Source organism: Anser cygnoides, chromosome 2, assembly GCF_040182565.1.
Source record: "Anser cygnoides isolate HZ-2024a breed goose chromosome 2, Taihu_goose_T2T_genome, whole genome shotgun sequence".
Lineage (NCBI taxonomy): Eukaryota > Metazoa > Chordata > Aves > Anseriformes > Anatidae > Anser > Anser cygnoides.
Genome location: NC_089874.1, coordinates 139228465 through 139246237, shown reverse-complemented (window position 1 = coordinate 139246237; position 17773 = coordinate 139228465). Strand labels below are relative to the sequence as shown.

The window sequence follows — 17773 nt, the reverse complement described above, 5'->3', positions numbered from 1 at the left end:
CCCCTCACCCTATAACTAAATTCTGGTAACAGACAGAAAACCATCTTCTGCTTGGCTTTCTAATACACATCAAATTATGCATCAGTAACAGAGAAACTATCCCATCAGACCAACCACGGACAGACTAAGCACGCTGAACATTACACGCTCTCTCTATTTATGCCCCCAGGTATGAGACACAAACAGAGGCTGAACCGGTGAGGTTCTGGCCCCACAGAGCCTATGAACTCTCTGAACTTCTCCTGTAAATTGGAGGATGATGGTTCAATATGGCCAGGACAACCAATACACACCATATGCCACTTAGTATTTTGGTAACTAATCAAACGCCTCTAAAAAAAAGAAAGTTACTTTTTAGTAAAATATTATATGGCTCACAGCCATACAGCTCAGTGAAGCACACAATTGAAAAAAAATCCTTTTTCTTGTGTCTGCATCTCTATCAGTACCATCAAATCAAGAGCAGAAACCCCCACGCACTCAGACCAACTCATCTGCAAACAACAGGGGTCAGCGATGCCCTTACACGGCAGAAATGACACTAGCACACCGTAACTAATCCACAGTAACTGGAACTAAACCAATTAATCTAAATGTATTTTGAAAACTGTATTTTGAGTTAGTATCATCTTACTTGGGAATAGAGGAAGGCCAGATGGAAATGTACTCTGCTGTAATATCATTCACAATATCTTCCTAAGAGAAAAGAGATAGGAAAAGAAATTACAAAGGGAAATGCTTCAAGAAATCCAAATGTGATCTTTATATGTACTAACCCGAACATTATGAAGCTTGACAAACAGGGACAATATCGTAGTTAAAACCAACGGTTCCTGTAAGGAAAAGGAAAAATGTGATGGACATTCCCATGAAACTAACAGAAATCCACTTCCTTCTCTAAGCTTTAAAGCTATGTCAGAAGTTTTGACATCATTATTATGTCCTATAGAAATAAGACAGTACTTTGTTAAGAATCCTGCAGCACAGGAAGGCTGAGAGAAAATTTCTTTAAGTAGTCTTTAATTATTTCAGACTTTCCTGAATAACTGCCTGAATATAAAATTTAGACTTTGTACACTTCTCCCCCTCCCACTGGCTAACCCTAAACTTAAGCTAGGTTTTTTACACCTTTCTGTGCATTTACACACACACACGCGCACACTAAACAATTTCCCTTTCTCTTCCTCCTGCTGCTTGATTTTGATGCAAGTAGCAGCTTCTTCCTCCCCCCAAAAGAAATGCTTTCCCAAGACGTCCAACCTTCATGAGAACCAGAATAAAATAAACTCTTCATGTTAACTGATCTCTACTGTCAGAATTCAGGATCACGTCGTTCAACATCAAGCTAATCAACACTGCTGTATGACAGGTGTAATAAATTTAGTTCTTCAGCCATATAAAAACATCTATATAGCTATTACATTTTCTGGACTTGTTAAATTCCAGAGAGGTGTTACACCAGAAGGAAGTTCTGATTGTAAGCACATTGCCAAGTCAGCTCTAACTTACCCGAAGCTTTTTGATGAAGGACAGCAATTCACTCCTAAATCAGAGACACAAAGACCTGTGTAAGTAATCAGCTGCAACTGACAGCATATACAAACTTAATTCACTGAAAATAAGAGTCAGTAAAGGAAATTCTTCACCTGCCAAAACAACCCTTCAGCTCTAAGCTTACAAATGCTGAGTGTATAAATGAAAAAGTTCAGTCAGGTCATTCACTTTTAATACGGTCACTGAAACGTTTGACTTTTATAATTAAGAAAAGGTTAAAATAGTAGATGTGTCTTGTTTATCAAGCTACAAAAGGCACGAAAATCATTTTGTATCGAGTCGGACATTGAACTGTACTGTAATTCTCCAAGCTAGGACTGCAACAGTGACCTACAAGCTTACAGAATAGGGTACACAATGACCATTCGTAATGCACATGGATTTCCTTGTCATGCCACATCAGAAATTATCACCATAAGCAAGGCAGACAAGCACAGCCTGTTTGGAAAAGGTTTTGCTGATTCTTTTTCACAATAAAAACATGGTCACTGCCCTTCACACTCTGAATTACAGTGGTCAAAAGAGGTTCAGGATCCTAAAGTACACCTGTAGGGCTTCCTTTTTTCTTGCCAGAGTATACGATTAAAACATAAAGCAAGCATGTACCCTGTTCCACCCATCCCACGTCAATGTAAGCAAAAGCAGCTGACCTTTAGATGCACATGAACCCAATTTGGTCAAGAAAGGCAAAAGAACAGCCCATACTTTTGACAGGGGAACCTTTTCCAAGTTTTTAATACGGAGAGCTATTCCATATAACCATACGTTTCAGAGTTTATCATAACAGGCATCTTATAGTCAGTCTTGGACTTAAGGAGAGGCTAAATATACTGTTTGGACAGATCAGAGTTCTAAATCCATCATCAGTTACCACTAAGGCAAACAGAGATTAGGTAACTAACAGGGAAACTGACACAGCTCTCCAGCTGCTGCCACCACTGTGACAGAGGAATACAGTCAGCTCTTGACTGGAATTTGGGGTTAAGTATACAAATCAAACAATCTTAAAAGTAAGTTAAGAAAAGATACCTGTACATAATGCCTAGCGTAGACTCCCTGTGTTTTATCAGACTCACTCTGCCATCGTTCCCCCGTTTGTGCTGGTTGGATACACTGCAGATTTGTACGACCACTTCCCAGAGGTCTTTAGCTGTCCGTCTGCTTTCTTTGGGACCTGGGAGTTCTTTGCACGTAGCAGCCAGCAACTGTCCCAGCTGTGCAACACAAAAGAAATACAGTAAGCAGAGTTTCTCTGAATATTGACTGGAGCAAAGGAATTATCGGTATTAAAGATGGCTAAGCAGACAATTTTAAGCTTCAAAACTACATAGCGACATAACTAAACTTTGCAGCAGAGGACCCTGACCTGTAATCTGGAAGACAAGAATTAAACAAAATGTTCTTCCCTTTACTACTTCCCTTATGGTGTATTTCATTATGACAAGCAGAACGTAAAGCTTGTTTTCAGGAGCTTAATCAAATACATAGAGATATATTTTTAGGTTGTATATAATATAGTTTTACAAAGACTAGATCCCTCAAATACCTATAATTGTCATATAACAATTAATCTGAACTGAAAGTCAAATAAAGTTGTGCTGGTACCCTCTGCTACACCGAGAAATCTAAGGGTCAAAATGGAATTTATAGGAAGCACCACAGGTAACCAGAGCAGGCCAAAAATGTGTCCTGTAATACAATCAGCATTCAGCTTCAGCTTTATTGCCTGACTGACGTAAAAACACTACTATAAAACCATTCTGAAAGTCAGGTTTCAAGAACAGCAGTGCTTGAATGTCCACAGAAATTAAACACTGGTATCGTGTTCATAAATGGAACTATTACAGTGCATTTGGTGTCTTTGGAACAGAAAGACGACCAGACACGAAGCCTGATATCTTTACACTTCTCAGATCTCCCACATAAAGCTAGGCTGGATCCCAGCTGAGAGGCGAGTCCTTCCCACAAGGGCTACTATAGGGTTTCAGCAGCCAGCTCAGGGCTTGTTACCACACGTGCCTGATGCTCAGGGACCCAACCTCAGCTGGCAGATGACAAGGGCTACAATGCAGTTCGGTTCATCTGTTCTGCAGCACAGCCCGCAAGTCTTTTGCCAGCTGTCAAACACATTTGTTGTTTAGCCTTGCTCTGTCTTCTTTACCAGACTTTACTCATTGTAGCAATAAAATTGTGACACTTGTGGCAGAAACGTACCTGCTTTCACAAGTACGAGAGACCTCAACAAGAAAAAGTCAGTTACCGTCTGACAAGGCTCTGAGACTGAGCAGCTGTTACCTTTACGTAAGGATTAGTTTGAACCAGAGGTAACGGAACTTGCATGGTCAAATACTCATTTTCACGCCAGTTTAACAAGAAGGCAACGCATTCTTCAGCTATAACTTGTCGAAGAGGAATATCTGGAAGGAAATAGGGTCTTTTTTATTTTTGAGGAAAACAGCATTAGATGAAATCAAGCAAAATCAGTTCCCTTTGATTAACCATTTTTGTTTTGTATGTCCCATCACAGAAAAAATGATGCTTAGCCCTATAAGAGACTTCACCTCTGAAAATTAGAAGCAACACCTACTTCCTCCAACAGCGACAATACTACACAGCTCCCTCAGTCTGAAACCACGTGGACTACTTCAATAACTAATTAAACTTTTCAGATAAAGTGCAGACATGTTTATCCTGTTCAAACCCTTTAAGTGGCACCAAGCAGAAATTGTCAATGTTTAGCAGTATGTAAGCATCATGATGTCACTGTTCTCATTTCCAACTTCTAAAAGCTAAATGAACTTCTAAAGACTCACCAAATAACAACATCACACTTCACTACTGTTTTTCCAATATACTATATTGGAAGATATACTACATATACTACATACTATGTAGTATATAAATATATACTGAAATGGTTTATCTAAATACAAAGTTACTGCTTTCTCCTTCTCTTTGTGCTTTATGGTGTCTAAGGAAAAACAGCAACGTACTCACCAGGTACTCTCATTTCCAAATATCCTCGGACTCTGCTTATAAGATCAGAAGGAGGACGTTCTCCATTAATGCCAGGTCCGGCTTCGTGAGTGTAAATGTCTAAGAGCAGCATTTCGTTCAGCATGACTTGACGGAGTTTTGGAGAAAACTCTGTCACAAGTTCCAAGCAAGCAGCAAAAAGTTGCTTTGCATGGACAAAATCCTGCAATGAAGAGGATACACATGTGTTAATGGTTCTGAATGGATTCGTGAGGAAAAAGAAGTCTAAGAGCTAAAATCCTGGCTGAAGCAGCCTTTGCATCCATTATTGTTAGCATTCCCTAAGAAACTCACAATAATCATATACATTTTTGAGTTCTTTGGACTCCTATTTAGTTTAATACTTCCCACAGTTCCAAATTTTTCAAACAAAACAAGACGTTTAAGCGAAAACATACCAAAAAATTTAACTACAGGCATATTACGTAGACAGTTCGGTTTTACCCTGTAGTTTTAACAAACTATAGTATAGTCAATTACAAGGCAAATAAAAGAGCATTCCAGTAAATTCTTTAAGTAAAACAGCCAAAAGAACATCATCGTGTCAAATCAATGTTGGGTTTAGGTGCAACATGATTTAGTATATCCTAAACAAGATTTTGTATGAACTAAATTATCTCCCAGCCCAACTCACCGGAATGCCACTACCCTTGCTGTGGAACTTCGTGAGACAGGGACATTTAATTATTATATTACACACAGAGCTTGTTACTAGATCTCTATCACCTCCCATTTCTTCAGTCCTTTTTCTCATAAAGGGCTTTCCGTATTTTCATTGTTGTTCAAACTAACTCACCAGTAACTTCAGACGGCTTGCTCACCTTGATTGCACTGCAGTGTAATCCCTTTGCCATAAGGATGTAGACCAAGTCCCTAGTCAGGTTATCTTTGATTCCTAAAATAACATTGCCGTAAACATTTGGTACTTCCCACTGAGAGAAAAACATGCAAGACATTTGCACAGAGTTTTAGAATTCACATCTTTGCTTAAGCATTGAAAATAAAACTCAGATGTCAAAAATGCTTAATTTCTAAGTATCAGTTGCAGAAATGTTTACTTCTAATCAACAGTAATGTATAGCTCAGACATACAGAAATACATTAAAAATTGTTGCCTACCCACTTTGTTCATACGCACATATGTTCATGGGTTCATTTGTTCATATGTGAATATGTAATAATTTGGAAAAAAAACATAAAGACAAGAAATTCTTACCTAAGAAAAAAAGTACTCCCTCTCTTGTTCTCAGCTACAGTTAAACAGCTACATTCCCTGACAGGAATTTAAACTAAAATAACATTGATAACTGGTCAGAGCACTGAAAGCAAAAATGACAGAAGTTTACTTTTTCACAAGGCAAATTTGTGATACAGTCAGTTTAACATGAAGGTTACACCTTTTTCATTCAAAATATGAGTTTAGATATATATCATTACTATTACACCAAGACTGTGCAGAGAGAAAATTGAAAAAAAATATTGAGCATCTACAGCAAAATGTTTACTGTTCACTGTGATATGATACCTGACCAGTCCTAGACTTAGTCTGTCATATGACAACATGAAATAAATTACCTTATTTGAGACTGTCCAGAATTGGCGTTCTGAAGTCATACCATGCAATTCAATTAAGATCTGGCGAATCCTCCAAGGATCTACTGACAATATGAGCTGATGTTCAAGCTGGCCAATATTGACACTTGCTGAAGCTAGGAACAACAACAACAACAAAAAGATGTCTCCAGGGCATTCCTTCTTAACGTAGAGCCTTACAATTATTTAGTAAATGACATTTTAAACAACATATGAAGAACAGAAGATACACCAATGCTTTTAAAGGCCTCTTTATTCCTGGTACTGCCCACCAGTCACACAAACATTAGTGCTGCTGTAAGTGCAGAGGCAGGAATACACCCTTCCTGGGAAGGGCTGCTAGTCAGATTCAGTTCAAACCAAGTGCCACACCTCTCTCTCGCTTGGTCTACTAGCACACACTTATTTTAGCATATACTCATTTGAGGTACAAGTGAAGTACAAGCAAAAGAACAAAGCTCTTGAATAAGCAGGACATTCACTGACTAAAAGTAGGAAGTATTTGCTCTAAAAACCATTTACTCTAAACTAGAAAACAGATCTACACCTATTTTCATGCCTGAGGTTACTGTGTAACTGCACAGATATAAATTAATGAAACACCGAATATTACCTGGAATATCATAAAAAGAAGTCACAGGTTTTGTGCACAGGTTGATCCTAGGAGATCTCTTCCGCATTTCATCAATGAGCAGTTTCCGTTCATCATCTTTCAGAAGTTTTATGAACAGATCATGAGATGAAATCATGAAGACAAGCTGAAGATCTTCCAAACCCAAACACAAGTTTCTAAATAAAAAAAAAGTTAATAATCAGAAGGAGGAAGTTGTTCATTTTTCCAGTTACAGGTTCTCAAAAGCGTTTATTATGCTGCATTACATTGCTTACAAGATGCAAATTCAGGATATCAAAACCAGCACATACTTGAGAAATGATGCCATTTTTCTCTTCAAAGATTCAGAAGCATTTTCCAAGTTTATTGATCTTGAACAAACCTGGGGAAAAGTAAGCAGTAACAACTGAGCCAGAGCTTAGAAATCTTAGAAATCAGTTTGCTGATTCACAATTACCAATTAGTAGCCCTCTGTCTCAAGGGAGGCAAGACAGTTATCAGGTAAATACTGCGCTATCAGATGGATCAAAATTGCTTTCTCTCTGTACACAAGAAGCTTTTTCAGACAACTGATCTTCCTTGACACAATCTACTTTTTTTTCCAATTCAGTTCCTGATATTTAGGTGTGCTGACACTGAATGCCATGGTATGAGTCAGTCAAAAGATAATTAAGAACATAAAGACCTTTTGCACGACTTTAAAAATGAACTAAAATTTCGGAGTGCAAAACCATAAGATCCACTAGGATTAACTTGAAAAAATGCATTAGTTTAAATTCAACCATTTAGTTATCTTTAATTGCCAGCTTACATGATTTTTTTTTCTTTTTGAGAAATATGCTCAATATGACCAGTTGATGGAACAGCTTTTGCTGGCTCTGTATTTCAGAGTATTATCAGTCACTTCTAGCCACATACTTGAAGAGAACAGCTGCAACTGACGCGCAAAAGACAAGACTCAAATTAAGCAGAAGATGAAACTAACAGCACAGCAACAAAAGGAGTAAGTTCAGTCTGAGCAATGACTTCCAGAAAGCTTCACTGCGAGCAATAGTTTAAGTCTCACATATACAGAACATCAGGATAGTTTCATGACTTGCTAGTTTTTACAACAAAGCTGGCAAGAGAGGTCCTCTTTCACAAATACTTTTTTCCAGTATCTCTCTCTCTGTCTTGCAGAATGTTTCTTTGTTCCTCAAAAAGAGATGTTCAGTAAAATCACTATATATTTTAATGAGGTCAGGAAACCCAGCGATTTCAAAACCCAGCTGAAGCAGTAAGTCAACAGGGGTTCCTCCCCAACAGATAAACTAGCAACATAGATGCAAGGCTGATTATATATAGTGTATTTGTGCTGCCTGCAAATAAGTTGAATAAAGTTTGAGAAGTTACCTTACAAGGTATTTTTCTGTCTCTGAAACACAAGCATTACTTGCAACAGTTACACAGTTCACTGGGGGAAAGAGATACCTCCTTAAATACGGTCTCTCCACCTGGTTTCAGGTAGTAATTTCTTACCTCCAGGAGGAAGTCTATTTTCTCTTTGTTGGGTTTCAGGAACAGCAGACAAAACTGAACATCAATTATTTCACCCTGCAATATATCACGGACGGTGTTGCACACACAAATTTTGAAACAAACTTCATCCAGAGCATCGTTCCTGCATGAACACAAAACCCAAGATCACAGAACTTGTCTGACAAATGCAGCTGGTATCCAGTCAAAACTCCACGGGTCAGACCCCAAGACAAGTCTGGAGCACATACCTCTGTCCATGACTGCACTCTAAAAAAAATTTACTCAGGATCTACCTAAGTTCACCCAAGATCTCAGTTTTTTTGAAAGAAAATTCCCTCCTGGCTTACAGCTTTGTTCCAAACACAAGCTTCATTTTCGCTTCAGCCTGAGCACCACTGGGACTCCAGCTAGAGCAGTGTGACCAACACACAGGTACATCTCCTCTTGGTAAGCGTTCCGCACACATTGCTGACAGCCAAGACAACTTCAGGCATATTTACGCATCTCAGGATACACAAACTGGGCTGGTTCAGCAGCGCACAAAGCTCCTAATCACAGGTAACTACGCTCCCAAAGTTCCCAAACAAAGTACACATCTCCTAAAATATCACTGCTTAGTACAGCAGCCTGATTGGCTTTGACTTCAAGTTTTAGAAGACCTCTGTAGAGGCATTTACTTAGTCAAAAATTTAAAAATGTGTGTGTATATATATAATTTGTTTTTAAAAGATTTTGTATACTTGAAAACCATAACTCGTCTTCTCAACCACATTGAACAGACCATTATTTAGCATCTCACCCTTGTAGAGCATTTTGGAACAGTTCTCTTTGCACCGATTGCCTCAACTGAACAGGTAAACTGAGGGCTAGATTATCTTCAAGGAATATCTTCACCAAGTCCTACAACACAAACACATTGGAATGAATCATCAATGGATAATTCAATAGTTAAAGGTAACAGATTAGATGGAATCATCAGCACATAACAACAAAAAGAGAAGAACTCCACTAGAAGCAGGCTTTAATTAAGCGCAATACCTGATAGTTGCCAGTTTTCAAACAGCTATCGATTTGATTGTAAGGAGTTGCCTGTTGAGATGCATCGTCATCAGATGAGGTAAGAACTCCGCAAGCTTGACAGTACCCAGCCAACCGTCCTTCATCTATGGTACAATGAAGCGACGATGAACCAATCTGAAAAGTAAGAGTCGATTCAGTCTGAGTGATCAAGTCTTATGAAACATGAGCTTAATTCTGAATCACAAATGGAGACTCACAGTTTCTCCTAATAACAAAACAGTAGAAGAATGTGTGTGTACACACTTATGTTTTTGTCCTTTTTGCAGCTTGCACCATGCTTTGTCTTTTTAAACGAAAATTTGGGGTTTGCAGTTTCAGAAATATAAACGTGAAGCAAAATGAAAAAGTAAGCATATCTTAACTGTAAGTGAAAACGTTATCTTTCGTAGAAAGTCAGAACAGAGAGATCTCATTTCCAACAGAACATCGGATAAACATGAATAGGAAATGCTGTATGATTACCTTCCTCAGAAACACAGCAGCGCTATCAGAATAGCACAGTGGGCATGGATTGTACTGCTTAGCCAAGTTAATATTAACACTGGAGATGGTACTCTTGCATCAATGCTAGTTGTATAACCAAATATTCAATACACAACAGAATAAAACAATAATACATCACACCGGATCAATATAGTTTTGAACAAGACCCAACGTAAAACAAAGCAACAGAAGTTGTTGCCAAAATGCCATAAAGTTTCTTTAAAAAAATTATGTATACCATAAGCTTTACACTGCTGAAGAAGGAAGCAGTGATTTACTTCCTTTTTCTTTAGGAGAGCTGAACATAAACTATAATAAAACACTCATTACCCTTGCAATCAACTCCCTTGTTTTGAAAAACTTCTCTTTAGCGTTTTCATGGAGAGCTGCATTCGTAGCTCCTTGTTGAAAGTAGATTGCACCCAAGTCATAGCAAACCTGTAAACAGCATTGATATAAGACATATTATGTTGGAAATTTATATAACATTTCAAGTCAACATTAAGTATTTCAGCTCAGTTTTTAAATATATTTAAACTATTCCCAGTTTTATCTAGTGTATTGACACACGCTGTGTATCTTTCCCCACATACTTCAATTGTTTCCTTTGTAACTGTGATCTCAGTGTAAGTAATTCTGCAGAGGCATTCAGAAAATTACAGAATAATTTCCACAGAATAGTAAGAAGAGTGCAATAAGCAGTCCTTGTCATACAACAGTTTACTCCAGACTAGGAAAAAGTGAGGGTTTGTGAGCGATAATATTTACAACGTTGAAAGAAGTTTTAATAGCATAAAAATGAACTCAATAACATTTTATTGCATTGAAGAAAGAACGCAAGAAATATCAGTAGAAAAATAGTGCAGTTTATTTCAAAATATCATGCTACGTTTTGTCTAAAGAAACAGAAATAAATTGAAAGCTTTAGTCTAGAACATAAAGTACCTGGCACTGTATCTCCTCCGCACTGATTTTCAGTCCAGCTGTGGAACTCTCTGTTTCTCCATTCACCATACCAGGCTCCATGGCTAGTAAATCCAGAGTTCTTATCGTGTGGACATAGAGATCTTTATTCAGTTTAAGTGCTCCTTCTAGCACCAGGATGGAATCAGCAGCCTGCTCCTTCAACTGTAACAGTTCAAATGCATTAAAAAAAAAAAAAGAAAAATCATGGTTTTTAAAGCTTAGCTTTGGGCTTAAATTAATCCTAGAAATTTAACAGCATAGTAAAGTGGTAGCAAAGAACATTTCCTTAATACACTTGTCTGCTCCTGTATTTCTTGTACAATAACGAAATTTCAGGTACTTAGAGCAACAGGATCAGACCCTTACTTCCAACAGAAACAAAACATTTTTCTCCCAGTTTCACCTATGGCTGTTTATCCACGTCTGGAGCATTAAGTTATCCAACAGCTGAACTGTAAATTCTCAGCTATTACTTCACAGCTGAACTAAAAGCAGCTTCTCTTTGAATAGCAAGATTTTTCCAGAATTTATGATGAATTGGTGAAACAGACATCATTTACATTCACTTATTTGAAAAAAAATAAAAAAGTATAAATGCAAAGCCTTTAACTTATTCTAAGTACAAGAGTAGGGAAAGGAGCTAGGCTACTTCTGAAATAGAGGGTTTACTTTTCTTCTTTCTTGCTTGTCTCAAAGGAAAACACTTTAAGCACACCTAGCATTCTGTTGAAAGCAACATACCGAAAATGTACCTACTAAATCCTCTTAAAAAAACCACCAAGCATTATATTTTGCTGCCGTATGATTTTACACCTCAAGCACAGTATGGTCTTACTAACCACACACTGATTTTATAGAACACTTCAATCTCACAAAACAAATTCCATACTAAATCCGCTACAACACTGTCCAAAACCCAGCAAAACTTCTGAAAATGCTAGAAGTGGCTAATATAATATAAATGTACCAAATCCAACAAAATTGTGATGCAATTGTTTATCTCCTGTCCATTCATATTTACATGTAGATTCAAGCAAAAATTAGAGGTGGAAAAAATCTCACCACTTTCAAAATATTTTCAGTTAGTTCCTTTTCTTGCTGCATCTGGTTCATCCTGAAAAAACAGAGATGTGGTCAACACCTTAATTATAAAGCAAGCCATCCTATTGTTTTACTTCATGCTCTACACCACAACAATTAATTCCAAAAAAGTTTTGCTTACGTATGTTTTTAACATCATTATGCTGGACCACCAAACATTCTTAGCTATCTCTCTGAAATACAACATTATGTAATTAAAAGATACAATGAAGAGTTTAAGATAAGAATATGATTTAATAAAATGAAAGTTTCAGTTTTCATTTCCTTGTGTATTTGTTTGTTGTTTTCTTTTTAAATCAGATCGTTAATATCAGCAAAATCATCATGAAGCAAACAGCTTCAACAGCCTCAAGTCTCTTTAAGCTTCACTGCTAAAACCTTCACAAGCATATGTGAGGGGCAGGAGCAGGGTTTGCATGATTATGTAAAAATTAGAAGTATTTTTAAACTATTTCCCCATATAGAATCTTCTGGTTCAGGATCAGACCCAGATACAGATAGGACAGTACAAGATTTCTAGTAGAAATACTAGTAGGGTTTCTAATCAACACTTATCAGACTCTCTCATACAAGCCAGAATATTATGCATCTAATACTAGAGTACAAAATTAACATAAAACACTTGAAAATTACCACTCTCTTGAGATACTCTCAACTTTATCTGAGAAATGCATAATACAAAAGTCAAATCTAAGGACAGGTTGTAACTAAAGCCACGCAATTTGTGGAATGAAAATTCAATGCTGACTTTAGATTACAAAGAATTGTCTAATCATCAAAAATATTTCATTATTTCTCAGGTTATCTATAATGTTGTAAATAGTTATAACAAAACAGCATTAATCAAGCCCGTGTAAGCTAAAACAGGGTGCAAAAAATATATTCTGTTTAAACTAGAGAATAAGCTTTTTGCACAGAGAAATTGCCATCTCACTTTCTTCTACTATTTTTCATGCCACTACAAAGTCACAGATCATAACACAATAAAAAAGCAGAACCACAGACATACAGATACATTGAGCATGCATGACAGGAAAATAAGAATATACTTGAAATAAAGTTAAGTTTTCCATGTTAGAGCTAACCATTTTAAGCAATTGTATATTAAGATGATTTAATTCAATTATAGATTCTATTTCTGATTACAAAATACACAAAGTTCAAATGAATCATGCTGGTAACTTACACATTCAGTTGAGGTGGACCAGGTTTCACTTGCTTCACAGGAAAACTACTCTTAACAATGGTCCTTATTGCCCTACGGGGGGGAGAAAATTAGGCAAAGAACGGCATTAGCTTCAGAAGTGTAATAAGATGACATGCCTCTTAAAAATATCAGATTATTATTTCAGATACTTTAAACCATTACACTACATCCTCTACTTAAGAGCACATCTACTATTTCAGAAGTGTTCTTAAGCCCACAAAAAGCTAAACGGCAATAACATTTTTATTTTTACCTTTATGAGATGGCACTTCAAACTACTCCCTTTACCATTTTGTTAGGAAACAAACCCAGCTTTAAAATCGCTTTTCAGACTTAGCTCCTCACTACAAGCCATTTACAGACCACAACAGTAGTATCACTTTACAATTCTTTCTCATTCTACATACAGGTACATAGAAAGAAGAAAACAGTGTTTACTTCTATCATGATTTTAAGATTATTGCCTTAAAAGTAGTTTACCATCTGTTGTAGAGCAGTATGGCCATTGCAGTGGTTGGGGGTATGCTGGACAGGTCTACATCCACGTGCTTAGTCCCTGGGGGAACCTTGCTGATACACAGAAGCTCATTCAGGAGCATGTTCAACACGGGAACAGATAAGCTGTCAAAAAGAAGAGAATTAGGTACTTCATACAGCAATTCTACTTCTGGAATGTTTAAATAATACACACTACTACTCGGTACTATATTATTAGTTAACAAAGCATGGCAGCATGGTTAGCACGTCTACTTAGCATAATGAAATGCTCTGTATCAGATGACGTTCTAGATCAGTATGTAAAGCAGCAACCTGTATTAGTAACTAAGTCAAGCTTGTAGAAGGTTGTCCTGACAGAGCTATCTACTTCTATGCACACTGCATTAGTCTGCTCAGACACATCCCCAAAATAATTCATTTACAGCAACAGGTCCCAAATAGCGAGAAACTCTTTTCAAATTAGTCCCAGATCATACATCCAGAAGATAAGCAATTTTCATTTCCATATTTCCATTTCAAGTGGAACTTCACTCATGTAAAAGAGACATTTATCTGTGCTATCATGTCTTAGCTCCCTTTTTGAGACATCATCTGCTACCAAACTGTGTTAAGAGTAAGAACTGGAATAGAACACTGTAGTTCCACTGTAAGCTGTAGTACATAACACCATACATACATGAGGCGGGACAGAGCCTTCCCTGATAAAATGGGAAGGCATGCAGGCTGGATTGCATCACTCCAAGCTTTTGAGGTGTAATTTAACACAACTGAAACAATATTGCTAATTTAGACATTGGTTGAAATTAGCAGTGATCTGCTACTGCCAAAGTACCTTGAACCTTTTCACAAGGTTGCATTTTTTGCAACCAGCATTGAAAATAACCAGTTGAAACTACACTTGTAGCAACTGAAGCCAGAATCCTTGGTTAATAAGTTGTAGGTCTTGTGTTCCATTAGACTCCACGTCTGTGACCATGCTATGATTTTTAAACTAACACACACTGGTTTTTACTAATGGCAGGTCCAGGAATCTTGTTTGAGTTGGCAACAGCAGAAGTCTTAGAAAAAGCTGTGATTCTTTTTTAAACTACCCTGACTAAACCTTTGGGTATTGTCAGTTAAAAAACAAAGAGCATAGTTCTTAACTGAGAACAATCTGAGGCTTTGTGAGCTCACAGAGCGAGAACTCTTCCTAACATATAGAGAGATGATGAATTAGAAATTGAAATGACTTCAGATTATTTCTCAGAAAAACAAAACAGTTCTGTACTGAATCCCAGAATCAGCCTAATATTGTCAAACGGGAAGGCTGATTTTTCGATCAGGATTATACCCGTATTTTGAAAACAAGAGGTACTACTAACTGGCAGAAAGCATGCCACAAATAAATGTCAGTAGAAGTTCCTCCTGCAAGAACAGAGGCAGCCTTAAAAATGCCCTCTCGTACATACTCATACACATCTGCTTTCAAAGCTAAAATATGTATAAAGCCCCCTACTGTATACCAGATAGTTCTTTCTGTACAATATTTTCATAACTAACCACAATAAAGGTTTAAGCTTATTCTCTACAGTTGCGCAGCACCTTGCAAAGGTACTTAAGGACGCAGTAATCCAGCCTCACAACACTCCACTAAGGCAGATAAATATAAGAACAGATATTATGGGAAAAAAGGCGAAGAACTTCATAAGTAAAAATCAAGGACATCTCATTCCAAGTCCTTTTACCACTCACGATAGCACACTACTAAAAACAAAACAAAACATTACGATCTTCATATATTAAGAAGTACAAATAAAAGCTGGAGAGACAAAACCCACCACTACTTTGAAGGAAGAGCTTTCAAAATACTTCTGAGATTAGTGAATTTCTCTAACACATGACAAAGAACATGTAATTTTCAGATTAACTCCAAAGAAATAAGACAGTAAAATACAATTTAAAAACACATCCCAAAAAATTAAACAAACCGAGTCAACTTAACTTTTATCTAGCAAAGAACTTTCTTCTTTCAAGGTGCTTGCAACTTTAACATACGCTGAAGAAGTGAAGAATAAGTCTTGCCCGCTAAGTGTAATTCCATAATGCTTAGCAATGCCAAAGCAAATAGTTCCAGGCCTTGCAAGACCATTCAGTAGCTGAAATTATTGGCAGGAGGAGGAGGAGTTTGTCTATTGCCCATTTCAACCACAGCCAGTTCAGTGATCTAGTTCACAGATCTATGGAGTGCTTTACAACTATAAAGCTGGAGCAAGAGCTCCAACTTAATGCATTTCAGAATGGGGAAACTTCAGCTGTTTTTGTCACTCTAGAAAGAATAACCTAAAACTTGTCTTTACACAGTAGACATTTGGACATCTTAGAACAGCATGCTTGCACGTAAGCACTTTATCTTTAAATTATTAACAGCATCGATCTGCTTACGTCTAACCTGCAGATGAAACAGAATTTGATTTCAGCTGGCAGACCCAAGACTCCTCTTAATCTAAGAAAGTTACTGCCCTAATAGCAAGCAAGAGAAGTTTCAATTTGTTAAAATGAAGAAATTAAGCCACAAGTAGATCAGGTTGATGGTTGGACTTGGTAGTACTGAAGGTAAATGATTCTATGATTCTAAGTTTAGTAAATTCAGTATGAGGATGTACAGACCATACCTTTTCTCTAATACATCCAAATCCCACTTCAGGTGAGCAGCAACTTTAAGAGCAAGAAGTTTTAAAATGCGGTTTCTTTTGTTATCAGGTGGTGGCTGGACTTGGTTCTGTTCATTCACTGATGGTTTGGAAGCTTGTTCCAAGAACTGGACGATCAGCTGTACAGGCGGTGGATCTGCAGAAAACACAACTTCTCTTCAAATTCCACGTAAGCCCAGAAATTCATTTCTTGTTGCAGCCATGATCAGGAATACCTTATCTCCTTATCATTTATACCGACAACATTGTCACCTGACAGGTTCTAATCCCAAGGGGTGTTTTGTTTATGCTGAATCAAATCAGATTAACTTCTCTTTATTTAGCCTTGAAGTTTATTTGACCACAATAACTGCATTCTTACACTTCCATTTATTTTCCCAATTTTTAATAATAAAGTTTTAGTACTTGTATCTGCAGAAAATAACTGCTGTCCATTTAAATCACTTAGCTGTTGTAAAAATACATGCCTGCTTACACTTCTTTTCTGTACTTTAAATGTATTTATGAGCATCTTCTGTTACTTCTATGTACATTTAGAAGAAAAAAAATGTATGATTCTTAAGAGATATGAAAGCTGCAACGTCTCTCCCTTACAATCTGACAGTCTCTCCAGTACCTCTGGGCTGTTCTGAAGAACTGAAGACAAATCATTCATCAACAATTTTTTTTTGGAAAATAGCAACATAAGATCTCAGCCCAGAAGATATAGCCTGATCGTGCTTAAATCTACTTTTTTGTAAAAGCAGTGCTGTCACTGGTGGGTTTCCTGTCTCCTCCAGCTGTTTGGAGAATTCAGGCTCTGAAAAAAAAAATGATTTCTCTCTCTGATCTTCAAAAGATCAGCTACTATATATATATATATATAAAATAGTTTTTATAATAGACCAGTCTATACAGCTTTTTATTCATCCCAGTCCGAAGCAAAGCAACTCCAGCACGGAACCCGTAGGAGGGCTGTAGCTCTTTATGCTAGCAAGCCTTAACTGGGGAAACCCGGCTGCAAACAGCACTCATTTTTCCCAACAGCACTCCCCATTAAAAACAACAACAACAACAACAACCTCCTTGTCACATCTCCGTAACTTACAAACGCAAAACGAAATCACGGCGAGGACAGGACAGTGAAACCACCAGGTAGGAAAAGGAGGGTGAAACAGACGCCAAGCCCCCGTCCCTGTGCCGCCCCCCTCCCTGTGCCTCCCCCCTCCAGCCACGCACCGGGCGAGGGCTTCCGCAGGTGCTGCTCCAGCAGCTGCTCCTCCAGCAGGAACTCGAACCAGGAGGTCTGCGGCGGCGTGCAGGGCCGGCTGGACGTGGCCGCCTCCCGGTCGGCCGCCTCGGCGCTCATGGCGGCGGCGCTGCCCCGCGGCCGGGCCCCGCGACCCGCTGCCTGCCTCCGCCAAGGCGGCTGCGCCTGCAAGATGGCCGCCG

General features: G+C 37.9%; 1 protein-coding gene across 1 annotated transcript in view; it reads right to left on the bottom strand.

Annotated features, from left to right (window-relative positions):
• Nucleotides 1-17773, bottom strand: part of INTS8 (integrator complex subunit 8) — a 23464-nt gene extending 5691 nt beyond the window's left edge. The window contains exons 1-20 of the mRNA XM_048075196.2: nucleotides 17561-17773; nucleotides 16304-16478; nucleotides 13632-13772; nucleotides 13131-13202; nucleotides 11906-11957; nucleotides 10823-11005; nucleotides 10208-10315; nucleotides 9353-9508; nucleotides 9114-9214; nucleotides 8315-8456; nucleotides 7108-7178; nucleotides 6797-6972; nucleotides 6166-6299; nucleotides 5412-5522; nucleotides 4552-4753; nucleotides 3850-3971; nucleotides 2584-2768; nucleotides 1510-1543; nucleotides 777-833; nucleotides 635-696 (exon numbers count right to left, since the gene is read on the bottom strand). Of these exons, the coding sequence (XP_047931153.1) occupies nucleotides 635-696; nucleotides 777-833; nucleotides 1510-1543; nucleotides 2584-2768; nucleotides 3850-3971; nucleotides 4552-4753; nucleotides 5412-5522; nucleotides 6166-6299; nucleotides 6797-6972; nucleotides 7108-7178; nucleotides 8315-8456; nucleotides 9114-9214; nucleotides 9353-9508; nucleotides 10208-10315; nucleotides 10823-11005; nucleotides 11906-11957; nucleotides 13131-13202; nucleotides 13632-13772; nucleotides 16304-16478; nucleotides 17561-17690 (2414 nt within the window). The 5' untranslated portion in view covers nucleotides 17691-17773. The remainder of the gene's footprint in view (nucleotides 1-634; nucleotides 697-776; nucleotides 834-1509; nucleotides 1544-2583; nucleotides 2769-3849; nucleotides 3972-4551; nucleotides 4754-5411; nucleotides 5523-6165; nucleotides 6300-6796; nucleotides 6973-7107; nucleotides 7179-8314; nucleotides 8457-9113; nucleotides 9215-9352; nucleotides 9509-10207; nucleotides 10316-10822; nucleotides 11006-11905; nucleotides 11958-13130; nucleotides 13203-13631; nucleotides 13773-16303; nucleotides 16479-17560) is intronic.